The following is a 27,178-nucleotide window of genomic DNA, read 5'->3' as shown; positions in this document are numbered from 1 at the left end:
CTACGAAGCACAGTGTCATGAGTGACTGGCTCCACTCCAAAGCCATTAATGATGTGATGATTGAACTCCATTCACAGAATAACTTGGGACACTTCAAATGTCATATCAGGTTTGTCAGAGAATATTATTCTGACAGTTCAAGGTCACATGAATATGGACTTGCCTTTTCAGTCCACCATTAAGGTTCAGATGAATGCTTGTTATGCACATCCCTTTGTCAAAATGGGAGAGGAGAAAAGTGTAGACTTTTTATAGACATAGTTTGATGGAGCACATCATTGAAAAGTTCCATAAAAGCGTGAACCTTCCGTCAACGTTAGAACAATACAAAGGCGTACTGTCTTTCTTCATAATACGCCCGCTATCTTGTATCCTGTGAAAAAGAACCTTTTATCTTACCAGGATAGCACAGTCCTAGTCAAGGAAGCAGCACGTAATCAGGTCCTTCTATTCAACTTGTGTCATTCTAGTCTGGCAGCCAAGCTTTGTGCTACACTAAACAGTATATTGATTTACTAAACTGTGTATTAGTTCAATGCGCCAGTCTTATTCTTCTGCAATATTTATAGTTTTCTGTCATAACAGACACATGCACCTGATGGGCAAGTCACCTTGGATGGAAGGTTTGTAAGCCTTCCTGCTGTGATAGAGGAACTGTCTTACTGTACTATAGCCAGTGTTAGTGAAGCTACTCTGAACATTTTGTTTACCAAACTATCAATTACTTCACGTGGGAAGATGTTAAGTTAAACTAAAGCTACCCTTAAGAAAAAATGGGCTTACTTTACTAAAGTTACTTTGAAAAAGTTGTTTGTGACAAATTATCATATCTCGATCTGAAATGTCACAGGCCACAAATTTCAAGAACAGATCTCTCTGGAGTCAGATGTTAACGGAATGTGTAATTCGGCCTATTAAACACAAAAAAACTACGTTTCCAGTGAGAATTAGGCAGGTCTGACGCTGAAAAAGAAAGGACACAATTGCCTACTCCTAACACTGACTGTAGCCTACATTCAGATTTTGTCCCACTTTGTCTCTGAAGAGGGGAAGTACAGACGAGGTACCCCATAAAGGAGCCCATCAGAGGCTGAGCTGAAACGTTCCTGATTCTCTATCCTCTCTTGGTCTGGAACACTTAGTGTTGATTGACAGGTTGGAGCTGTGTTTGAACACCTCCCAGAGGAAAAAGCCATCAGTAACACCATTTTAACAAGCACTTAAGAAAGGATAGATGTGGACTTCCTCCATCTCTGTTGCATTAGACAGGGTCTATAAAAAATTTGTTAATTCACAGGGGTGAGGGTGAAAACTATATGCAGTCAACAGTGTCATGATCTTCTAAGAGTAAGAGACTTAACACCACTGCTTTTTCAGTTGACTTCCAGTCCTGCCGTGTCTACTTTCACAATACATTAACACATTGTGAATAAATACTGTCCGCGCCCTGGTGCAATCCTGAGGGTGTACAAAAGTCTCTAGAGTCCACAGTCTTGGACATATTGTGAGATACAGTAAGTCAGAGTCCAAATAAGTCCTACGATACTGTAGTTATTCTTGTCGAGCCATATCAGCTAAATGTTTTGTTACTTCAACACTTCAATCATTCTAATGAGAAAATTCTTCCGTTTACACACCCAATTTCCACGTCTTTGTCAGCAAAAACTTGACCTGATGAAAGGAGGACTCGAAAAAGAGAGGCTCTATGGGAAGACTAATGTTGACTGGTGTTTTTAACTTTAGGGGAAAGTACTCTCCCAATATTGTTTATGACATGCTCTCAGAGCTTTTCTTCATCAACAGCTTTCAACCAAGTGGAACCATTCCCCAAAGCATTTGGTGGAGGTAGAAACAAGCTCTTAATCGCTTGTGTGTTATTGAATTATTGAATTAAAAGCTTATGTGCTCAGGGTGAGCATGTCAATTTTTCCCAACTGAATGGTACACTGCTCATTCCTTTCTCATCTGAATAGATCGTTTGTGTATGTAAAATGGTGAAGAATGGGGGCATTACACAGATCGCTTTCATTGTCTGTAATTCCTATTCACTCTGACTGTAATCATTGTGAAAGACAAGTCATATTCATCCACCCAACAGTGTGTGATATGCCCGTCCCTAATCTGCATTCAGCGATCCTCAACAACACGTCGCCGATTTCTGTCAAGCAGTTGTTGCACAGGGTTAATTAAAGGAGGGTTTTCTTCAAAGAACACATTTTGCATAATTGCAGCCCAAGTGGGAGTTTCACCTGTAGCCATTTGTTAAGAGTAAGTGATATCTTAAAGGATCTCAAGGGGTATATTCGACCACATTGCCTGAGTCCTTTCAGATTGACATTCTGCTATCGCCTGTTTTCATGTCTAGTGTTTTAAAATTCTGGGGATTGAAGTAGAGGAGTAGAGCGAGCGATGTGATATTATTTCATTGGGAATCAGTTGCTGTGACCCACGCAATTTCCCCCTCAAAGAGTATTTCAACTTATGCAGATGAGCTCATCAGAGCCGCCTGCTGAGCAGCAACATCTCGGTCTGGAATTGTCAATACCAGCAACGAAAACAAATGCAAATCAAAATCTAAATTAATATGTTTCCCCTGAGGAGGGAACTGAGTCTTACTTATATTCGTCTCTCAGAACATGACAGGATCCTGTTATCCCGAAAACAAGCACTGTGGCATTCTCAGTGAGATGACACACAGATGTCATATGTCTTCTACTGCTTCAGATAAGAAAGGAGAAAATACAAAAAGCAATTAATGGGGATAATTTAGTTATTGTGAAACACATAGCCTTTTGAGATGGTGATCTAATTTAGCACAAATCAATGCATCATAATAAAAATACAATTTAGTGAATAGTCAGTAGAGTAGCAGTAGAGTAGCCTACTGTATAAGAGCCAGATGAGTTGGAAGGGATTCAAGTTCCCCTGTTATGCGGCTTTAGTCACTAGCAGAACCCATGCCACTGTTTGATAGAGCTACAGACAGCATCAGAGGGAATAACATGGTATGTTTGGAAAGAGCTGAACCAGCAAAGACAGGATAAACGAGCTAGGGCTGCCATATCATTGCTGTTGTCCATCACTTTTACCTGAAGTGCTTACCCCTGCTAGGGATTTTATTGCACTGGTGCTCTTTCTTGTTGGGAACTAGTGGTTCTCATGACAAACGGTTTCTATTCTGCTCAGGATGGTACAGAATGGGATGTCAGGAAGAGGACAAATGATTCCAATGGACGGCTATCCTGCAGCTGGCTTTAATTCAGGCACACCAGTGTTAAACAAATTCCCACGTACCATACACTGGGGATTTCTTTAATGCTTAAGCAGCATAGAAGCATCATAGGTTTGGCTGATTTGCAGTTTAATGAGGTACACTAGTGGGCTGAGGTCGATGAAACTTGCATAAACTACAGATGTAAGATCTTAATTCGAGCCAGTTTGCTACAGCAGGAAAATAATCCTGCAGCAACAGGAAAGGTGAATCATTATGTGGATTATAATGAATGGACATTTTTGTAGGGGTTGATACAGTGTCCCCAAGGGAAAATCAAGCCTGAAATTTCAAAGTGGAAATTACAATCTTCAGAATCCATTTTAAACCTCAAATACACTACAAGTTTAAAATTGCAGAAAGTTTTCCTGCAACAGGTGGGATCAAATTAATTAAGATCCAACATCTGTAAAGCATTTCATATTGTCTGATTTCATTTGTTTGCTGTAAAAGATAATTAGTTGGTGTGTAAAAAGAAAGGTGACTGCGGTTAAGAGTACGATAATATTAAGTTAACTTGAGAGTGGGATCTCGACCGCTATTCTAAATAGTCATGGCTCGTGTTGGTGTGTGTTTGTGGGGTTGCAGATTTTTCTGACAGTTGATTAAGCAAGATAAATCATGTCAGCCCTTGAACCATACCTTGGAGAGAGAATTATGATCCTCAGGCATAACAAAGCTTAATAGCTTTAGAGGCACCATTTGTCAAAAATAATTACATTCCATGTTTCGCAGTAGCACATGTGTATACAAATTTAATAACAACAAGTACAGCAGCTTATATTCACTTGAAAGCTCAGCTTATTTGCACATAAACTGCAGAGAAGACGACGATAAAATTACAAATACATTCATAAAAAACGGCTAAATTTTCAGAGACCTCAAATTGTTTTATGAAAAGCGACATTCCCTATTTTACCAGAGCAGAGTCGCATTTAAACGTTCATAAGACACTTCACATTGTATTATACTTGAATGATATGTATTTCAATTGTCTGAAATATCCAAATAATGTTTCTCATACACTACAGTAAGTGAAGACAAAACATTTCACTGTACATAAGCAGACAGGACTCAATAGCTTAACAGGAGCAATTCGTTCAACAGCCTCACAAAATTGGAGCTTGAAATGTGTAAAACACGGACATCTAAATTGAAGGGTATACCATGAAAACACGTAAGGGCATGAAAGCAATGGTTTTCTTCCCCTTCCGCTCACAGCAGTCAGAACCAAGAGCACACACTTTACTTTGAACAACAAACCACAGAATCAAAAAAAGAGATAGTTCATGTCTGATGGTTTTTGGTTATACAATGCATGTCTGGAACCTTCCTGGGTCAAAACAAATTAGCCCTCCGTCATTCATCTGTGACCTCATCACATGGCGGCCAAATGAGAGCAAGGCCCAGACTTTGACCTTTTAGTTCCCAGAGTCCCGCTGGTCCAGATTGACGCACTCCATCCCCCCACATTCCTGGCTGATGATCCCAGATCTGATCCCAGAGCTGTGGATAAGGCTGTTGGACAGGGACTTGGGACTGAGGTCGCAGGACAGGTACGACGGATCCTCCAGTTCCGTATGGGGCGGTGAACACTGGCCATCTGGGGGTCCGTAAGCACTGCTGTCTGAGCCCCCCTCCCCGACCCTCCCCACCTCCTCCCTGGGCCCTTTGGTTGGGGAGTCCAGGGGTGTGTCCCCCTTGGTGGGGCTGCTGGACACGGAGGAGCACTCCTGCAGCAGGGGACTGAGGCCGCGCTGAGACTTTAAGTAGGGTTTGACGTTGGCTACTAGGATGATGCTGTCCCGCTGCTCCTTCCCGAACGTGCTGAGGGTTCTTCTGGCTGCACTGCAGTTGAGGCTGCCATAAATCTCTGTCTCCACCATGGCCTCCATTCCCACTGGGATGAAAAGGTTGGTGCGATTATCGTCGCTGTCTGCTTGGCTTCCTACACGTAACTTTGGCATCCAGCATCTGTCAGAATGGCCCAGTGCACGACATTCATCTGTGCAGTGAACAGATCTGCCTTGTCCTAAGGAAAGATTTACAAAGTTCTTATTAAATGACTGATGATCGCTTTACAAAGTATAATCAAATATGCAAGTTAAAGAACACAATTAAATTCAGAGCCAGCTCAATCTCCTCCCACACATACTGAAATAAAAAGCATAGAAAAATGAATAAATCATTTCTAGGGAATAAGTACAACCACTCCAATTTCCAGTCTGTCAGGACCAAGATCAAGAGAAAATGTGAGTTCAAAATGCATATTAAATCAAAAGGGAGAACAAAATGACAACAGTTCGATTATGTAAACTGCAACGTAGGTCTCACACATTACAATCACTGTGCTTTGAAAGCATACCCACCAAGGTAGACGAACCACACATTACAATCACTGTGCTTTGAAGGCATACCCACCAAGGTAGACGAACCACAGACTACAGTCAAGTGCCCATTGCATTTTGTCTGTCTTTCATCTCCAGTCAGAGGGGAAAAAAAACAAACAGTTTTACATATATACATATAAAAAGACCAAAATAAAAAACTATATTTGGAGGTAGCGCTCACCACTGCAGAGAATCTAGCCTTTGACAATGATGTAAAGAGAGAGGTCTGTATATTGAAAAGGTTCATTGAAGCATTTGCACTTTATATTTTGGACTACTGCATTTATGTCTGAGAGAACTAAAAAGCCAGTTTTGCATTGCCTTCTCACTGTATGCAGTGAATTCAAATTAGTTCAGACAATTAAGAATGAATATAAGGGTATGAGCATCCATTAATATAGGTGCTAACAAGGCATTTTATGTTAATTTTGCAACACATATGGCAAGTGGTTAAATATAGGAAACTATCATATCTCGACTCACAGTGACCATTTCTTTTCACAGCTAATAGGCAAAGAAGCACACCTGGCCTGGAACAATAGCTCTTCGTTATCAGGATTTGTGTGTTCATGTCTCGTACAACACAGACCAACCATGCAGATGTACAGTAGGATCTTAACTTGATCACCCTGTTGCATTCCAGGAAAAAGTGTATTTGAGGTGTTAACAAGGATTTCGAAACTTGTAACTTACATTTTTAAATTTCAGACTTGATTTTCCCTTACAAAAAATATATCAACTCTTACAAAAATTCCAATTAATTATAATCCACATAATATTTCACGCAAAAATGTATTATTTTCCTGCTGTAGCAAACTGGCTCAAATTAAGATCCTACATCTGTATGTTACCTCCTTTCCTTGTACATACAATAGTGTAGCTATTCCTAAAGACATTGATATCTTACAAAAAAAAGCAAGAGTAGACAGGCTGTGCCTTGCCATGATCCTGCCACAGTCAGTATAATTTAAATCTCTTAAGGCACCTTAGAGTTCGAGGACTAATCATGTTTAATGGGTCTACAATTGCAGTGATATGCCTTGTGGATGCTTTTTAAAAGCCAGGGACACAAAGGACCCATTTAAAGGGATCACACGGGTGGTGTACTATGGTTAAGTTGAAGGGAAAAACATGTTTTCCAAGAAAAGAACCTGCCTGGTCATTATAAATAGAAACAGACAAAGCCTAGCAACAGAGAACCCCAAGATGTATGCACCTGGTTTCTCCTGGAGACAATACATATTCATATTCAGAGGGGGACGCAATTGAGAGACGCACAGGTGCATAAATTACCTGTATCAAAGCTGAGAGGAGACTGGAGTCTTTGATAAAGGTGAAAATACAAAAACACTACTTAATCCACTGTTGTGGCCTTTTGTGTTAGGGCTTCTCGGGATATGATTCAAAGACTGCTCGGTTTTCCTGTATAGTGCTCTTCGCATTAAGTCTAAACTATTGTTCCAGGCTACCTGCACAACTTGCTGGATTTCAATACTTATCTTCCTAGAGATAAAGAACATATACTGTATCTACACTTCCCACAAACCAGTATGTGTGCACTGTGGCCTATAGAAAATATACATAATGCAGAAACCGTCTGACTTTTCGTGCTTGGAGGATGAACTGTCTGCACACTCAATGTACATTCAATGTAGAACTGACAAACCCTTACAGTACACATTTAATGCGACAATTAGCTTCGCTTTAAACTGCTGTACATTTTCTACAACCAAAGACAACTCAGAGTACATCAGAAAAAAAGCGTTAAACACAAGCTATTAATATTAAATGCATTGCCCCAGTTCTTTGCATTTCTCTTATCTTAAAAATGTAGTCCTTTAAATTAATTGACATTCCAGTCAAGTAAGTATCAGTGCTGTGTGTAAATTCAACTCTGCACATATGAAACATCTCTTTCAATTTCTTTCCATTTGATTGGCCTTTGAACAGGGGCTGGAGAATCAGACTCAGAAATATGTGCTCCAGAAAAGTGTGATTGAATTTACACCTCCCACAGAGAGAGCATGGCCCTGCCGTTTCCCTTGACACACACGCACACACACAATCCCACACGTCCCCCTGGCAACCACAACAGTGTGCCCATCGCTGTCCTCCTGAGCACGCCACAAACAAACAGCTCATAGCAATGCAAATGGAGTGGAAAGCACTGCACAGGGATCTGATGACCACAGCCATTCAATTCCAAGACACTTCTGTCTCTCACTGAGGGAAATGAGAACCAGCCCCACTTCAGTCAAGTCCTCCATTATCTTTCCGACTGCAGACAAACTGACTTTTATGGGAGACGTGCCTTATCTTTTATATGCATCATATCATGCAGGAAAAGAGCTACATAAACCAATCATAATCCGACCAGTGGTGAAAAGGACTTGACTGGTGGAAATTGAAATTCATCAATGATTGTATGATTCTATTGAGCACGTCAACAAGACTTGACATAGGTGGTATGACATACTCCTATTTTTTCTATGTCCATTCTAACAGTCCATTCTAACAGTCCATTTAAGATTCCAGACAAGGCAACTGAGAATGTCGCCCGCAGAAAAGCTGTATGAAAACATTGTCAGGAGCCACCAAAAGCTACCTGTCTGTTTGTACTGAAAGCGTCTGTCATGCTCCTTTGTCACTGTCTTCCAATTCAAGCTTGAAGGAAGTTTATAATCAAATAATGAAATGATCAAATGAGACAGCCATAGAGGTACACAATACCATGCATATGAGCTCGTTTGAATGCTAAAGCCGGCAGAGGATGTTTGAACATTCTTTCCTTCAGCCAATGGACCCTTTTATCCTCTTAACTATCATCTACTTTCCACTCTGGTGCCTTCATTTCATCTTGGCAGTGCAGCTCAACATTTCTGCCACAGGACTCCAATGCAGAAAAAATATATATTGAAATATATTTCATGTACTCAAAATGGATTCCAAATTCATTTAGGTTTTTGTCTAAATGTACACAACCGTTCAAAAGTTTGGGGTCACTTAGAAATGTCCTTGTTTTTGAAAGAAAAGCATATTTTTTTGGCCATTAAAATAACATTAAATTGATCAGAAATGTTGTAAATGACTATTGTAGCTGGAAACGGCTGATTTTTATGGAATATCTACATAGGCGTACAGAGGCCCATTATCAGCAACCATCACTCCTGTGTTCCAACGGCACGTTGTGTTAGCTAATCCAAGTTAATCATTTTAAAAGGCTAATTGATCATTAGAAAACCCTTTTGCAATTATGTTAGCACAGCTGAAAACTGTTGTGCTGATAAAGAAGCAATAAAACTGGCCTTCTTTTAGACTAGTTGAGTATCTGGAGCATCAGCATTTGTGGGTTTGATTACAGGCTCAAAATGGCCAGAAACAAAGAACTTTCTTCTGAAACTCATCAGTCTATTCTTGTTCTGAGAAATGAAGGCTATTCCAAGCGAGAAATTGCCAAGAAACTGAAGATCTGGTACAACACTGTGTACTACTCCCAGCATAAACAGGCTCTAACCAGAATAGAAATAGGAGTGGGAGGCCCCGGTGCACAACTGAGCAAGAGAACAAGGACATTAGAGTGTCTAGTTTGAGAAACAGATGCCTCACGTCCTCAACTGGCAGCTTCATTAAATAGTACCCGCAAAACACCAGTCTCAACATCAACAGTGAAGAGGCGACTCCGGGATGCTGGCCGAATGCTGGCAGAATTTCTCTGTCCAGTGCCTGTGTTCTTTTGTCCATCTTAATCTTTTCTTTTTATTGGCCAGTCTGAGATATGGCTTTTTGTTTGCAGCTCTGCCTAGAAGGCCAGCATCCTGGAGTTGCCTCTTCACTTTGGACATTGAGACTAGTGTTTTGCGGGTTGCATATTCAATAATAGTGGCTAACATGTTTTTTTAATAATTACCCATTCTCTCTCTCCCATATCCCACATATACAACTATCTCAGTCAAGTAGTGAATGTCAAGCACATATTCAACCACAAAGACCAGGGAGGTTTTTCAATGCCTCGCAAAGAAGGGCACCGATTGGTAGATGTGTACAAATAAAATAAGCAGAAGCTAAATACATTACATTTCAAAAGTATTCACCCCCTTGGTGTTTTTCCTATTTTGTTGCATTACAACCTGTCATTTAAATGGATTTGGATTTGGATTTTATGTAATGGACATACACAAAATAGTCCAAATTGGTGAAGTGAAATGAAAAAAACACTTTTTTTTTTATGGAAAAGTGGTGCGTGCGTATGTATTCACCCCCTTTGCTATGAAGCCCCTAAATAAGATCTGGTCCAACCAGTTATCTTCAGAAGTCACATAATTACTTAAATAAAGTCCACATGTGTGCAATATAAGTGTCATGATCTGTCACATGATCTCAGTATATATACACCTGTTCTGAAAGGCCCCAGAGTCTGCAACACCACTAAGCAAGGGGCACCACCAAGGAGCTCTCCAAACAGGTCAGGGACAAAGTTGTGGAGAAGTACAGATGAGGGTTGGGTTATAAAAAAATATCTGAAGCTTTGAATATCCCACGGAGCACCATTAAATCCATTAGTAAAAAATGTAAAGAATATGGCACCACAACAAACCTGCCAAGAGAGGGCCGCCCACCAAAACTCATGAACCAGGCAAGGAGGGCATTAATTAGAGAGGCAACAAAGAGACCAACAATAACCCTGAAGGAGCTGCAAAGCTCCACAGCGGAGATTGGAGTATCTGTCCATAGGACCACTTTATGCCGTACATTCCACAGAGCTGGGCTTTACGGAAGATTGGCCAGAAAAAAGCCATTGCTTAAACAAGAAAATAAGCAAACACGTTTGGAGTTCTCCAAAAGGCATGTGGGAGACTCCCCAAACATATGGAAGAAGGTACTCTGGTCAGATGAGACAAAAATTTCGCTTTTTGGCCATCAAGGAAAACGCTATGTCTGGCGCATACCCAACACCTCTCCCCACTCAGTGAATACCATCCTCACAGTGAAGCATGGTGGTGGCAGCATCATGCTGTGGGGATGTTTTTCATTGGCAGGGACTGGGAAACTGGTCAGAATTGAAGGAATGATGGATGGCGCTAAATACAGGGAAATTCTTGAGGGAAACCTGTTTCAGTCTTCCAGAGATTTGAGACTGGGATGGAGGTTCACCTTCCAGCAGGACAATGACCATAAGCATACTGCTAAAGCAACACTTGAGTGGTTTAAGGGGAAACATTGAAATGTCTTGGAATGGCCTAGTCAAAGCCCAGACCACAATCCAATTGAGAATCTGTAGTATGACTTAAAGATTGCTGTACACCAGCGGAACCCATCCAACTTGAAGGAGCTGGAGCAGTTTTGCCTTGAAGAATGGGCAAAAATCCCAGTGGCTAGATGTGCCAAGCTTATAGAGACATACCCCAAGAGACTTGCAGCTGTCTTTGGGGGGGTGAATAGTTATGCACACTCACGTTTTCAGTTTTTTTGTCTTATTTCTTGTTTGTTTCACAATAAATCATATTTGGCATCTTCAAAGTGGTAGGCATGTTGTGTAAATCAAATGATACAAATCCCCCCAAAAATCTATTTTAATTCCAGGTTGTAAGGCAACAAAATAGGAAAAATGCCAAGGGGGGTGAATACTTTTGCAAGCCACTATATCCCTTTACGCATGGTGAAGTTATTAATTAGACTTTGGATGGTGTATCAATACACCCAGTCACTACAAAGATACAGGCTTCCTTCCTAACTCAGTTGCCAGAGAGGAAGGTCACTGTTTAGGGATTGCACCATGAGGCCAATGGTGATATTAAAACAGTGACAGAGCTTTAATGGTTGTGATATGAGAAAACTGAGGATGGATCAACAACATTGTAGTTACTCCACAATATTAACCTAAATGACAGAGTGAAAAGAAGGAAGCCTGTACAGAATATAAATATTCCAAAACATGCATCCTGTTTGCAACAAGGTACTTAAGTAATACTGCAAATAAATTAACTTTTTGTCCTGATTATAAAGTGTTATGTTTTGGGCAAAATACAGCACAACACACAACTGAGTACCACTCTTCATATTTTCAAGCGTGGTGGTGGCTTCATCATGTTATTGGTATGCTTGTCATCAGGAAGGATTAAGGAGTATTTTAGGATAAAAATAAACAGAATACAGCTGAAAACCTAGTTCAGTCTGCTGGGGGACTGGGAGTTGAATTCACTATTCAGCAGGACAATAACATAAAACACAAGGCCAAACATACAGTTGAAGTTGGAAGTTTACATACACTGAGGTTGGAGTCATTAAAACTCCTTTTTCAACCACTCCACAAATGTCTTGTTAACAAACTATAGTTTTGGCAAGTCGGTTAGGACATCTACTTTGTGCATGACACAAGTAATTTTTCCAAGAGTTGTTTACATACAGATTATTTCACTTATAATTGTATCACAATTTGTATCACAATTATAACTGTATCACAATTCCAATGGGTCAGAAGTTTACATACACTAAGTTGACTGTTCCTTTAAACAGCTTGGAAAATTCCATAAAATGATGTCATGGCTTTAAAAGCTTCTGATAGGCTAAATGACATCACTTGAGTCAATTGGAGGTGTACTTGTGGATGTATTTCAAGGCCTACCTTCAAACTCAGTGCCTCTTTGCTTGACATCATGGGAAAATCAAAAGAAATCAGCCAAGACCTCAGAAAAAAAATTGTAGACCTCCACAAGTCTGGTTCATCCTTTGGAGCAATTTCCAAATGACTGAAGGTACCACGTTCATCTGTACAAACAATAGTACGCAAGTATAAACACCATGGGACCACGCAGCCATCATGACGATCAGGAAGGAGACGCGTTCTGTCTCCTAGAGATGAACGTACTTTGGTGAGAAAAGTGCAAATCAATCCCAGAACAACAGCAAAGGACCTTGTGAAGATGCTGGAGGAAACTGGTACAAAAGTATCTATATCCACAGTAAAATGAGTCCTATATTGACATAACCTGAAAGGCCCCTCAGCAAGGAAGAAGCCACTGCTCCAAAACGGCCATAAAAAAGCCAAACTACGGTTTGCAACTGCCCATGGGGACAAAGATCATACTTTTTGTCCTCTGGTCTGATGAAACAAAAATAGAACTGTTTGGCCATAATGACCATCCTTATGTTTGGAGGAAAAAGGGGGAGGCTTGCAAGCTGAAGAACACCATCCCAACCGTGAAGCACGGGGGTGGCAGCATCATGTTGTGGGGGTGCTTTGCTGCAAGAGTGGACTGGTGCACTTCACAAAATAGATGGCATCACGAGGAAGGTAAATTATGTGGATATATTGAAGCAACATCTCAAGACATCAGTCAGGAAGTTAAAGCTTGGTCACAAATGGGTCTTCCAAATGGACAATGACCCCAAGCATACTTCCAAAGTTCTGGCAAAATGGCTTAAGGACAAAGTCAAGGTACTGGAGTGGCCATCACAAAGCCCTGACCTCAATCCTATAGAAATTTGTGGGCAGAACTGAAAAAGCGTGTGCGAGCAAAGAGGCCTACAAACTTGACTCAGTTACACCAGCCCTGTCAGGAGGAATGGGCCAAAATTCACCCAACTTATTGTGGGAAGCTTGTGGAAGGTTACCTGAAACATTTGACCCAAGTTCAACAATTTAAAGGCAATGCTACCAAATACTAATTGAGTGTATGTAAACTTCTGACCCACTGGGAATGTGATGAATGAAATAAAGGCTGAAATAAATCATTCTCTCTACTATTATTCTGACATTTCACATTCAGAAAATAAAGTGGTGATCCTAACTGACCTAAGACAGGGAATATTTACTAGGATTAAATGTCAGGAATTGTGAAAAACTGAGTTTAAATGTATTTGGCTAAGGTGTATGTACACTTTTAATATTACTTTACTACATTACTAAAGAAAACAATCTACTTTTTACTCCATACATTTTCCCTGACACCCAACAGTATTTGTTACATTTCGAATGCTTTGCAGGACAAGAACTGGTCCAATTCACACATATATCAAGAGAACATCCCTGGTCATCTCTACTGCATCTGATCTGGCGGACTCACTTAATAACACAAATGCTTAATTTGATATTTATGTCTGAGTGTTGGAGTGTGCCCCTGGCTATCCATAAATAAAAAATAAAAAATACTAATTGAGTGTATGTAAACTTTTGAGCCACTGGGAATGTGATGAAAGAAATAAAATCTGAAAGAAATAATTCTCTCTACTATTATTCTGACATTTCACATTCTTAAAATAAAGTGGTGATCCTAACGACCTAATACAGCGAATTTTTACTAGAATTAAATGTCAGGAATTGTGAAAAACTGAGTTTAAATGTATTTGGTTAAGGTGTATGTAATCTTCCGACTTCAACTGTACACTGGAGTTGCTTACAAAGACGACGTTGGATGTTCCCGACTGTTCCAGTTTTGACTTAAATCGGCTTGAAAATCTATGGCATGTCTTAAAAATGGTTGTCTAGCAATCATCAATAATCAGTTTGACAGAGCTTGACGAATGGGAAAATATTGTATAATCCAGGTGTCCAAAGCTCTTAGAGATTTACCTAAAAAGACTCAAAGCTGTAATCACCGCCAAAGGTGCTTCTACAAAGTATTGGCTCAAAGGTGTGAATACTTATGTAAATTAGATATTTCTGTATTTAATTTTCAATACATTTGCTAAAATGTCTAAAAACGTATTTTCACATTGTCATGATTATGATTAGGGTATTGTGTGTCGATGGTTGAGAAAAAAACATGTTTTCACCTCACATATGAATTGCAGTTTCACATGTTAAAAACCTTCACATGTGAAAATCGGATATGTAAAACACATTTGCCGTTTCACATGTAATAAAACTCCACATGTGAAAACCACACTTTCACATGTGGAATTGCAAGTTCACATGAAATCTATTCACATGTGAAAATCTAACTTGCAGTTTCACATGTAAATAACATTCACATCATTAAAATCTAACTTTCACATGTGGAATTGCAAGTTCACATGTGATGGTGAAATGTTGTTATTCTCCTCACATGTGAAAAGGTGGTGTTAACATGTTGCAGTGGCAATGTTTCCACATATGGATTTGCAAATTCTGTAATGCCATTCTGTAAAAAGGTAACTTAGCCTACCTGAGTATAAATATTCAATATGCATGATTTCTTATTTCTGAGCCATCCATTGAGTGTTACTGCTGCAGACACACGCCTCTGTTCTTCATATGTTGGTCAGTGACCGTTGGAAGAAGAACAGAGAAAAAAACTGAGAAGTTAACGCTCCGTGTCTCCTTATTTATCCTGTTTAACATGTTACAATTAGTACTGGCAGAGTTAATCAGTTAACTCAAGTTAACTTTTTGTAATTTAATGCACAATTTTTGGGGGGCACATTGTCCGAAAGTGTTCAAAATACATTGAAAACATCCACAATAAATTACAGCTCAATTTTAGCAACTCTATAAAAAAAATGTAATCGTTTAACAGCCCTAGTTGACATTAAAGTGTGAAAATTAACATGGGAAAGTGTAATGGACATGAGTCGGTCATGGTTGAAAATGGTCACGGGGTGAGGTAGGCCCGCTTGCGACTTCAAAATTAGTGTTGGCCCTCTTGGTCGAATGGTCAAGACGTTGTGTGAGACCCGGGTTGTAATCCCGACCAGTTACAAAGGCAAAAATGTGAAATTTATAATATCACATGTGAAATGTTGGGAAACCACATGTGTCTGAATCAAGTAAAAAAATGTACCTGTGAAAAATCCATGTGAAACTTCACGTGTGTCTGAAAACCAACTGTCTGTTTTTATCACATTACATTTCCAAGTGATTTGTTCACACGTGTTCACACATATTTGTCTGAAAACCATGCTTTATTGTGTGTTTTTTTGTTGTTGTAAGGGTATACACAAATTATGAGTATTATGGTCTAGCTAGCTCGGTAAAAATAGAAAATTGTGTATACTGTAGTGGAAAGCTAAATTTGCTAAGTTGGCTAACCAACTGTTCCTTGCTATAGCTTCCATTGATTGAGCCCAACAATCAAACATGACTGCATATACCGATTAGCCAGCTAGCTAGCTACTTCAATAACTCTTCAAATGTGTCTGCCTTATTTTGTTTCCATTAGTTGAATGCAGATGATGTGCTGACCTGAAGGCATGATAATGTAAATTAAAGCAGTGCAAGCCTTGTAATTGTGTTTGTCAATGCTAGGCAAGAATTGTATTTTGGACAAAATGTGTCAGAAGAATGCTGGACAAGCTGCAAATCTACAGAACCAAGCAGAACCATGCAGCCACTTTTAGTTATAAACCGCTGATCAATTAATATATCCCCCTAATTACTAATTAACCTGTCCACAGCAACACTGATGAGACTAATTTACCAATGTAGAAATGTTACTTCATCTGTAGCCTAATAAACTGCATGCTTTCCCGACATGTCGTAGTGGGAGGATCACACAACATGTCATCATGTGACTCTAAGTTTACTTTGATATGATGGTCATATCAAATATCATATCAATATTTGCGCGTAAAAACGTTTCTACTCACATTTTTCACATATTCATTTTACCGACACAAAAAGATCCCACCTTGCTAGCGTTTTATTATTTTTTGACATTTGGAAAGTGTACAGAAACATTTCCATCAGGCCTGTCATAATAGCTTTTATCCGCCATGTACTTTATTCGCATAAAGAAAGTTAGTGATTTCAATTTGAAGTTGTTGTTTCAGTTGCTTTGGGCGTCACCACATTTGCTTAAGATGATGTTACTGCAGCATTGCCCACTGCATCTAACTTGCTTGACATAGGCATTTGAAAGAGGTATCAGTCACGGAGAGCTCTGAATATAAACTCCCCACCCACTCAGCCTGTCTTTTCAAATTTCCTGGTAGTTGGCCATGAAAGAAAAAGTACTTTTCAGAATGACTGTTCAGGACCTTTAATGGAAGAATATGCTGTGTAGCCCAGAAGATCATTAAGTAATTGTAAATAGAGATTAATAAGGCTTGGATTTGTGAGTCAATGCTAAGAATGTTGTCCAAGGGAATGGACTAAACGGGAAAGAAAAATGTTAGACATGCTGCAATCCTTTTTAAAAACAATGCACATCATTTTGAATTCTAAATTGCCTATCTGCAATTTAATACACTCCCCTAATTCCCCTGTCCACAGCAACATCGATGGTGCAAACTGATGGTGCCTGCCTGATGTCTTAATGAAAGCAGCGACATTTTTGAAAGTAAGATTGAACTTAAGTTGAATATCTGTTCAATAAATGCTCAAGCAATCTACATTATTTTCCAATTTCATTCAACATTTCCTTTTTCGTTACTGATACAATACACAACCAAAAGTATGTGGACACCTGCTTGTCGAACATCTCATTCCAAAATCATGGGCATTAATATGTTGGTCCCACCTTTGCTGCAACAACTCCACTCTTCTGGGAAGGCTTTCCACTATATGTTGGAACATTGCTGCGGGGACTTGCTTCCATTCAGCCACAAGAGCATTAGTGAGGTCGGCGATGACGTTGGGCAATTAGGCCTGGCTCGCAGTCTGCGTTCCAATTCATCCCAAAGGTGTTCGATGGGGTTGAGGTCAGGGCTCTGTGCAGGCCAGTCAAGTTCTTCCATACCAATCTCAACAAACAATTTCTGTATGAACCTCGCTTTCTGCCCAGGGGCATTGTCATGATGGAACAGGAAAGGGCCTTCCCCAAACTGTTGCCACAAAGTTGGAAGCACAGAATCGTCTATAATATCATTGTATGCTGTAGCGTTAAGATTTTGCTTCACTGGAACTAAGGGGCATAGCCCGAACCATAAAAAACAGCCCCAGACCATTATTCCTCCTGCACCAAACGTCACAGTTGGTACTATGCATTGGGGCAGGTAGCGTTCTCCTGGCATCCTCCACCAAACCCAGATTAGTCCGTCAGACTGCCAGATGGTAAAGCATGATTCATCACTCCAGAGAACGTGTTTCCACTGCTCCAGAGTCCAATGGCGGCGAGCTTTACACCACTCGAGCCCGAAGCTTGGCATAGCAATCTTAGGCTTGTGTGTCTGGCTGCTTGGCCATGGAAACCAATTTCATGAAGCTCCTGGAGAACAGTCGTTTTTTTATTTAACCTTAATTTTACTAGGCAAGTCAGTTAAGAATAAATTCTTATTTACAATGACGGCCTACCCCGGCGAAACCCTCCCCTAACGCAGACGACGCTGGGCCAATTGTGCGCCGCTCTATGGGACTCCCGATCACGGCCGGGTTGTGATACAGCCCGGGATCAAACCAGGGTCTGTAGTGACGCCTCTAGCACTGAGACGCAGTGCCTTAGATTGCTGCACCACTCGGGATGTCATCAGTTGTGCTGATGTTGCTTCCAGAGGGAGTTTGGAACTCGTAGTGAGTACTGCAACCGAGGATAGACGATTTTTACGCGCTTCAGCACTCGGTGGTCCCGTTCTGTGAGCTCGTGAGGCCTACCACTTCACGGCTGAGCCGATGTTGCTCCTAGACATTTCCACTTCACAAGAACAGCACTTACAGTTGACCGGGGCATCTCTAGTAGGGCTGAAATTTGACGAACTGACTTGTTGGAAAGGTGGCATCCTATGGCGGTGCCACGTTGAAAGTCACTGAGCTCTTCAGTAAGGCCATTCTACTGCCAATGTTTGTCTATTGAGATTGCATGGCTGTGTGCTCAATTTTATACATCTGTCAGCAACGAGTGTGGCTGTAATAGCCAAATCCATAAATTTGAAGCGGTGTCCACATACTTTTGTATATATAGTGTATGAAATCAGATGAAACACCCCACCAGAAGCAATCAACAACCCAGATTCAGTTCCATAATTGTTTTAAATAAAATATTTACAGATTTCGTAATGCAAAGTTTATTTAATGTGACATTGAAAAATATAAACATAAAATATACAGTACCAGTCAAAAGTTTGGATACAACTATTCATTCAAGGGTTTTTCTTTATTTTTACTATTTTATACATTGAAGAATAATAGTGAAGACCTCAAAACTATGAAATAACACATATGGAATCATATAGTAAATAAAAAAGCTTTGCACACCTTTGGCATTCTCTTAACTTGCTTCACCTGGAATGCTTTTCCAAAAGTCTTGAAGGAGTTCCCACATATGCTCAGCACGTGTTGGCTGCTTTTCCTTCACTCTGCGGTCCAACTCATCACACACCATCTCAATTGAGATGAGGTTGGGTGATTGTGGAGGCCAGGGCATCTGATGCAGCACTCCATCACGCTCCTTCTTGGTCAAATAGCCCTTACACAGCCTGGAGGGGTGTTGGGTCATTGTCCCATTGAAAAACAAATGGTAGTCCCGCTAAGTGCAAACCAGATGGGATGGCGTAACGCTGCAGAATGCTGTGGTAGACATGCTGGTTAAGTATGCCTTGAATTCTAAATAAATCACTGACAGTGTCACCAGCAAAGCTTCCCCACGCCATCACACCTCCTCCATGCTTCAAGGTGGGAACCACACATGCAGAGATCATCCGTTCACCTACTCTGCATCTCACAAAGACACAGCGGTTGGAAACAAAAGTCTAAAATTTGGGAATATCAGTCCAAAGGACAAATTTCCACCGGTCTAATGTCCATTGCTCGTGTTTCTTGGCCCAAGAAAGTCTCTTCTTATTATTGGTGTCCTTTAGTAGTGGTTTCTTGCAGCAATTTGACCATGAAGGCCTGATTCACGCAGTCTCCTCTGAACAGTTGATGTTGAGATGTTTCTGTTACTTGAACTCTGTGAAGCATTTATTTGTGCTGCAATCTGAGGTGCAGTTAACTCTAATGAACTTGTCCTCTGCAGCAGAGGTAACTCTGGGTCTTCCTTTCCTGTGGAGAGCCAGATTCATCATAGTGCTTGATTGTTTTTGCGACTGCACTTGAAGAAACTTTCAAACTTTCTTTCTTGAAATTTTCCAGATTGACTGACCTTCATGTCTTAAAATAATGATGGACTGTCATTTATCTTTGCTTATTTGAGCTGTTCTTGACATATTACGGACTTGGTATTTTACCAAATAGGGCTTTCTTCTGTATACCACTGCTACCATGTCACAACACAACTGATTGGCTCAAACGGATTAAGAAGGAAAGAAATGCCACATATTAACTTTTTACAAGGCACACCTGTTAATTGAAATGCATTCCAGGTGACTACCTCATCTCGCTGGTTGAGAGAATGCCAAGAGTGTGCAAAGCTGTCATCAAGTCAAAGGGTGGCTATTTGAAGAATCTCAAATATAAAATACATTTTGATTTGTTTCACACTTTTTTGTTACTACATGATTCAACATGTTTTATTTCATAGTTTTGATGTCTTCACTATTATTCTACAATGTATAAAACAGTACAAATAAAGTCAAACCCTTGAATTAGATGCATTTCCAGAATACATTTGAAAATAAAGAATTGGCCAAATCATATATTTTCTAAAATATATTTCTTACTTTTTTTAGATGCATTTTAAATACAATTTGCAATGTATGTCAAGATGTATTTTAATGTATATATGATTTGGCCAATTCTTTACGTTTTCAAATGTGTCCTGAAAATGCACCCAAAATTATATTTAAAGAAATAAAAAAATTGTATCCAAGAGTTCATCTGACTCTGATGTAGATCAAATCCTGAAGTATCCCTTTAAATGTATTATTTTCCATATGGGCTGAGCTACATTATCATGCTGCCTCATAGAGGTAAGATTTAATTAATGCTGCCTATGTCCTGTGTAGCTCAGTTGGTAGATCCCGCTGGTCCCGAGTTGCTCAGTTGGTAGAGCATGGTGCTTGCAACGCTCGGGTTGTGGTTTTGAATCCCATCCGGGGCCAGTATGAAAATGTATGCACTCACTACTGTAAGTCTGCTAGATCAGGGTTTCCCAAACTTAGTCTTGCCCCCCCCCCCCCCCCCCCCCCCCTGGGTGCACTCATCATCAGGCTATGATTATTTGAATCAGCTGTGTAGTGCTAGGGAAAAAACTCAAATGTACACATGGAGGGCCCCCAGAACTGACTTTGGGATACCCTGTCCTGAATGACTAAATTGTAATTGCATAGCATTCATACTGCTGAAATCTTGTTTAAGTATTATGATTTCAGGAATCTCTTTGAGGTGTACACTGTGCTATCATTATTTGCTTTAGCTTTATCCTGAGGATGGTACTGTAGGATTGGGGATAAACAGACTGTGTACATGTGTTTGTAGTGCATTTTGGCTTGGTGCAGTGATTGGAAAAACAAGGGTCTGATACAAGTGTCCGTTAAGCATCTTCAAGATGTCAGAGAGAGAGAGAGAGCTTCCACTCACCCTGCTCGAGAGGCTGGCCATTAACCGCTGTGGCTTTCATCTTGATGGCCTCCCTGGCAGACGTGTCGCAGTGGGAGCCTTTATTAGTATCCTGGTCACTATCAGCCTGGTCACTATCACCATGGCCACTGTCTCGGAGGCTCGCTCGCTCTGCATCCTTAAATGTTGAGCTGCTGCAGGATGAGGAGACAGGGGGGGGGAAAACATAACTCATTGGTGGTGGCTTCCGTCTGTCTTTCCTGTGATCGCCCTTGTGCACTATTTGACGTGCTTGTTCTGATGGCTTGATATTGAATAGAATGTAAATGGCGGTTGTCAGGTAGTTATCATTTAGCGGCCTTACCTTTGAGCAAATGGCTGCCTGTTGGACGTATAATTGGGCTCCGAGGGAAAATTATCCGTCTGAGAATTGAAGAGAGATAATTATTTGTGTATTGTGCACCAGAATAGTTTCCCTGTGTGCAACAGTTTATATGAGCAACATGACATATTCAAAGGACACCTCCATTAACTATGGCTTGGCCTGCATTCAGATCTGTGCATCTGAAGCATTTAGGAACACATTAAATCTTTACTTGCTACATCCATTTGTTGAACTCTGTCTAACTCATCTTTTTATCAAAACAGAGGCGGGATGTCCACTTTGTTATTGTTTAAATTAAGGACTCTAGCTTCAATAAAGCATATTCCAGTGTGAGAGAGCAGCAGCTATCAGTGGCTCCCTGATAAGAACAAATCTCCTTCATGTCCATATGTGCCTGTTTGGCGAGGGAGAGAAGAAATGCATCAGCCACTGTCATCTGCATCCTTGTTTTTTCTCATCTTGAGAATAATGTGTTTGTGTTGATCACACCCACATGCCCTAGCAACTGGTGACAGCGCCAGCTCTTGTCATCAGTGTTATCATCTCCAAATGAGACTGTCTCGGAGACTGTCCTAGATATTTACATAATTTACAACTGAAAGGACCGCTGTGCTAAATAAAATTACATGCACTCCTTGTCAATTTAATATGCTGGCTTGCATAAGCAGCCTTGTCATCTCTTACAAGGCAGGGCTGGACCCTATTAATGGCTTATCTTGCCAACATTGGATTTGGATTTGTGGAACTGGCCCATGTTTGTGGAGGGCAAGAAGTGGGATTGTAAGGTTATGCTGTGTGCATCTAGCTGTCTGGCACAAAATATTTCACTAATGTGATCAGACAAGCTGTTCAAACACCTGTCCAATCCCAGATTTCGGGCAGGGTTTTGTTTTCACTCTGTGGCAGGAGGATCTGGCAGTGGCAGTACAGCAGCGCAGTCCAAGACCCACACGGTTTGCATATCTTACAGAAATGGTTTCCTGGTTATTTAGACCACCTGTAAGGTGCTGCTAGAAGTGACTCATAATGGGACAATTTGGATAGGATCTCTGTGGAGGAAATGTAGATCACAAACAATCTATTCCAGCACACTAACAACCGGTATAAAAAATACAGTATCTTTTCATATATTATTTCTTCAATATGCTTGTGGTGTATCATGCTGCATTTTTTGTCCTTCAATCTGCATCATATGGCGCCAGACAGGGAATACAAAATGATAACAAGGATGTCTGATTGCATGGTGCCTGAGTATTGATTTGAAGAATTACATATCTTGTGGCAGATTTGTATAAAATACCATGGAAGAATAAAAGGCCATAAAAAAATATGGTACAATGATTCTGTTTCTCACCTGTATCACTGACATTCTATTCATAGGAGTCTCTGTGGTAAGCCCCGCGAAGCTTGAGTGACAGCCAGCCCGAGGCACCGTCAGGCTGTTGGAGGTGGTTTTCAGGTACATGACCTCTGACCTGGGCAGCGTGAGAGGCAGGGGGCTGGTCGTCTGGTAGTCGAAACAGATAGGTGAGGTGATAAGAGACGGGCTGCTCACCACGTTCATCCTGCTCACAGAGTCCCTCTCCTCCATCTCGCTCTGCACCAGCATGATTTCATTCTTGTTGATCCTTTTCTTCTTGCCCTTCCCCACTGGGGGATTGGAGTTGGAGTACTCAGCCATGCGGCACTTATAATTCCCAGCCTCCTTATCTTGATGCTTGGACTTAACGGCGATGGCAGTCATGACAGCCAGCAGCATGACTGAGATGATGCAAAGGGTGACGATGAGGGGCAGGGACAAGTCCCAGTGCTGCTGCTCCCCGCTAGCCCTGGACTCCCCTCCTGCCATGGCTCCTGTGCTGGCCTTAATGATCAGCTTGGCCACAGCAGAAAGTGGGGGCTTGCCGTGATCGGTTACCTTCACTACCAGCTCTACAGCTGGGGCCACATCCTCCCACACAGCATGGGCAGTCCTGACCTCGCCGGCCACAGGGTCCATCTCAAACAGGTGCTCCTCGTTACCCTCAGAGATCTCGTAGGTCAGACGACCACTCTCGCCGTAGTCGTGGTCGACTGCTCTGACCGTGGTCACTATGTACCCCAGGCCTACATTTCTAGGGATCATGATTTCTGCAGTGTCATTTAGCAGGAGGGGTAATACGATAACTGGTAGATTGTCATTGACGTCAAGCACACTGACCCTGACTGTGGCACTGCTCTCCATATGAGGAGACCCTGCGTCTTTAGCTTGAACATTGAACTCAAAGAACTTAGTTTGTTCGTAGTTGAAAGACCTTGAGGCGTATATGGCTCCGTTGGTAGGATTGACAGACACGTAGGTGTAAACTGACACGTCTCCGATGTGCGATGGCAAAATGGAGTAAGACACAGTTCCATTCCGACCTATATCTGGATCATGAGCCAGAACTGAGCCTAAGTACTCCCCTGGGATGTTGTTCTCAGGCACCTGGAGCACATAGATGGTCTTGGTGAAACGTGGTGCATTATCATTCTCATCTAAGATTTTCACTGTGAACGATTTGGTGTAATTCAACGAAGGTATTCCGTTGTCTCTGGCCACTATAGTCACGTTATATTCGTCTTTCAGTTCCCTGTCTAGAGGTCTGTCTGTGAGCAGAGTGTAAAAATTATCATTGTTTTCCTGCAGCCTGAATGGTACATTGCCAAGCACTCTGCATTGGAGCTGGCCATTTCTCCCAGAATCCTTATCAGTGACTCTCACCAGGGCGATGACAGATTCTGGAGGCGCTGCCTCACTGATAGCTCCCTGACGGACTGAGACAAAACTTATGACAGGCCAATTATCATTCTTGTCAAGCACTTTGACTGAAATCTTACAATGGCCAGGGATGGGGTTAGGCCCCAGATCCTTGGCCTGCACGTCAAATTCAATGGTTGGATTCTCTTCATAGTCAATTTCTCCCTGAATCTTTATTACACCTGTGTTGGGGTCAATAGAAAACAACTCCTGGACTCTATCAGATGCATATCCACTGAAAGAATAGACTACCTGTCCATTGCTGCCCTCATCTTGGTCTGTTGCATTCAGATCTATCAGCATTTTCCCAGGTGGTGAGTTTTCAGGGAGCTCCAGCACATAGGCGGGTTTGTCAAATACTGGGCTATTATCATTTGAATCAGTAACTCTCACATTGATTTGCATGGACCCTGATCTTGGATACTCCCCTCCATCAATGGCTGTCAAAAGGAGGGTATGATGGGACTGATCCTCCCTATCTAGAGGTCGCTGAACTACCAATTCAGGATAGATGGTTCCCTCGCCCCTCAATTTCAAGTCCAAAGAAAATGTATTGTAATCATCTCTGGTGACCTGATAAGTCTTTATTCCGTTTCCCCCAGAATCTGAGTCATGCGCAATTGTTAGAGGGAAACGTGTCCCAGCAGCTGCATTCTCTGAAATATCAATATTGATGTGATCTGAGGGAAAACCTGGCGAGTTGTCGTTTATATCCACTACATCAATCTTGATCATGCATATTTCCTTGTCGTTGGCAAACACTTCCATGGAGAGCTGACACTTGGGGTTGCGTCTGCACAATGTCTCCCTGTCAATTCGCTGTTTGGTAAAAAGAAGCCCACTCTCTGGGTCCACATCAATGAGATGTGGAGCAGAATTCTCCAGAACTCTAAAGTTAGATTTTTCCCCTCTCTCCACCGGTCCAAATCCGGCATCCTTAGCAATGTTTCCGATAACAGTTCCAGGTCCCTGCTCCTCTGGAACGGAATAATTGAGATTTTTCAGAGTCCGGGCTTTAGCCCAAAAGAGAAGGAAAAAGATGACAGGAAGACGCATATCCATTTACTGTGTATGATGCGCGTGCTTAAAAAATCCCGTTTTAACTTCCAACCTGTTGATTTGTTCAGCGACCACACTACGACTAAAATCACACGAGACAGGTAGTTTTGTATCCAACACAACGGAGAGGTTATTAAATCGATTTCTTGCTATCTTTTCTATATTTTACGCTGTCCTTTTAACCTCCTTCACATGCCGTACAGCTATGGTGAACTCTTTGTGTAAACAAAGATGAACGCCCAAAGACATATCACGCGTTAACGCAATACAAAATGTAATATGTGGCAGACGTGATTCGCTGGTGCGGTGAATAAAATATATTCAGTGATTTTAAAGCGCTTATGATTTCCCTTGTTGCTACAAGGTTACAAACGTTTGTACATCCCGCTATGCTGAAGGTTGGGCAGTACAAAAGCGCAATGCCCTTATGCGACATCTATAGCCTACCTAAAGCAAAACACTGAGATACTCATTCATTTAACCATTCATTTCCCAGCATAGTCAGCGACCATCTATAGAGTATACTTTTTCTGAGCGCTACACACTGTTGCATACAGGTTATGTACACATGGACCAACCCATAGAGTAAAGCAGATGCAGCAAATAAATATGCTCCTTCGGGACCACGTTTTACATTTTCCTTTCATTCACGAACATCTGGTGAGCGATAAGGACTTTTGCCCGATAATTGTCCTATAATCAGTCCAGTAATCCGGTAATCCAGTCCAGTTGGACCTTGTGCCCTTGCATCCTGCATTGATTCGGGGTAAGAACATCAACAATGCTCCTTTAGAGGTTAAACAAATCCAAGACTTCAGGTGCACAACGTTGTAGATTTTTTCGATATGGTCCCCAAATAATTCTGTGTTCAATTATCCGGTCACGTCAACAGTTGAAAACAGCTCTCTTGGCATTGAGATCTGGTTACCACTAGAATCCTCCCGACGCCCTACACACTGACTCCAGTTTATATCTTGGTGCATTTAACATTGTTTCTGATCGTCTTCCAACCAATGAGTGAAACTGTGACAGATCCTGCCTTGGGGGGTTTCTCCAATAGGTCTGGCAAGTTCGCATTGAACGAGGGCTGTTCCGCTGGTACGTGATTCAGTTACTGATGTGAGCGCACAGAGCAGAGAGAGAGAGAGAGAGAGAGAGAGAGCTGTAGATGAAAACGTGCTTGTGGATTTTGTTCCTAATAGGCTACATTTCGATGTGCAGTAGGCCTAGAGATAGTGTGTGGATCATAAAAATGTGGGGATGGGAATTAATATAGAAAAACCGATACAACCTGTGAGGGTTTGGGTAAAGTGGTGGTAGTACCATAAAGCTTTGGTTAAAGGTGGTCAGTCCTGTTCGTGCAGGGGCTGGTACTAGGCTACTAGGCTAGGCAATCATAACAACAGACCTTTGTTTTCTGACTGTGGAAATGCTTGTGGACATGATCGACCAAAATAACACTGCAGAGCATGTATCCAATGCTTCCAATCACAATCCACCTAATTACAATGTTTATATAACTGTTATGACACATCTTGATTTGGTCTTGTCTCCTTTCACTGCAGGGTCTGATAATGACTGTGGTTCATGATTCAAGAATACAAGCTGGTTGTATTGACTGAGTAAAGATACAAGTCTCACAAGAGGATAAAATGAAAGAAAAAGCAATAACATCATAGTAATAACGTAACAAGTTGTCAATTAATATTCGGGATTCTTTCTCTACATGGGGATATTCTCTATATTCAGAGGCTGTTTCCTATTTGTTATCATAAATATCACACTTGTTGTTCCACCACTTCATGCTATGCAATATCCACAGTTATTATCACCGACAGATCTTGGGAAAATGGACTGACATTCAATCCAGTCTTCTTTCCAATCAGCTAACATTTGCATTTGAATTCTCACCTGGCCAGAGCAGTGCAATACCAGTCTCCTATGTAAT

The 27,178-nt window shown here is 41.2% G+C and overlaps 1 protein-coding gene across 2 annotated transcripts; it reads right to left on the bottom strand.

Moving 5' to 3' along the window:
* Window positions 1-3,998: 3,998 nt before the first annotated feature.
* Window positions 3,999-26,364, bottom strand: LOC129816231 (protocadherin-17-like). 2 transcript variants are annotated; one of them, XM_055870465.1, is made up of 4 exons: window positions 22,747-26,364; window positions 21,372-21,430; window positions 21,029-21,201; window positions 3,999-5,303 (listed from the first exon to the last, which is right to left on the bottom strand). In XM_055870465.1, the coding sequence occupies exons 1-4, from the start codon at window positions 25,231-25,233 to the stop codon at window positions 4,693-4,695; spliced, it is 3,330 nt and encodes a 1,109-aa protein (XP_055726440.1). In that variant the 5' UTR covers window positions 25,234-26,364; the 3' UTR covers window positions 3,999-4,692. The 2 variants fall into 2 exon arrangements, with proteins under 2 accessions (XP_055726440.1, XP_055726441.1); XM_055870466.1 differs by lacking the exon at window positions 3,999-5,303 and adding an exon at window positions 14,685-14,887.
* Window positions 26,365-27,178: the final 814 nt, after the last annotated feature.

This window comes from Salvelinus fontinalis, chromosome 19, assembly GCF_029448725.1.
Source record: "Salvelinus fontinalis isolate EN_2023a chromosome 19, ASM2944872v1, whole genome shotgun sequence".
NCBI lineage: Eukaryota > Metazoa > Chordata > Actinopteri > Salmoniformes > Salmonidae > Salvelinus > Salvelinus fontinalis.
This window is presented reverse-complemented; position numbering and strand designations above follow the sequence as displayed.

What these genes read in the sequence shown, in the direction of transcription:
- LOC129816231 (XM_055870465.1), bottom strand. Translation starts at nt 25,233, where the DNA reads ATGGATATGCGTCTTCCTGTCATCTTTTTCCTTCTCTTTTGGGCTAAA. An exon ending in AGGCAGCCATTTGCTCAAAG is followed by an intron (nt 21,202 to 21,371) that starts GTAAGGCCGCTA and finishes CTCATCCTGCAG; the next exon opens with CAGCTCAACATTTAAGGATG. An exon ending in TGGCCAGCCTCTCGAGCAGG is followed by an intron (nt 5,304 to 21,028) that starts GTGAGTGGAAGC and finishes ATCTTTCCTTAG; the next exon opens with GACAAGGCAGATCTGTTCAC.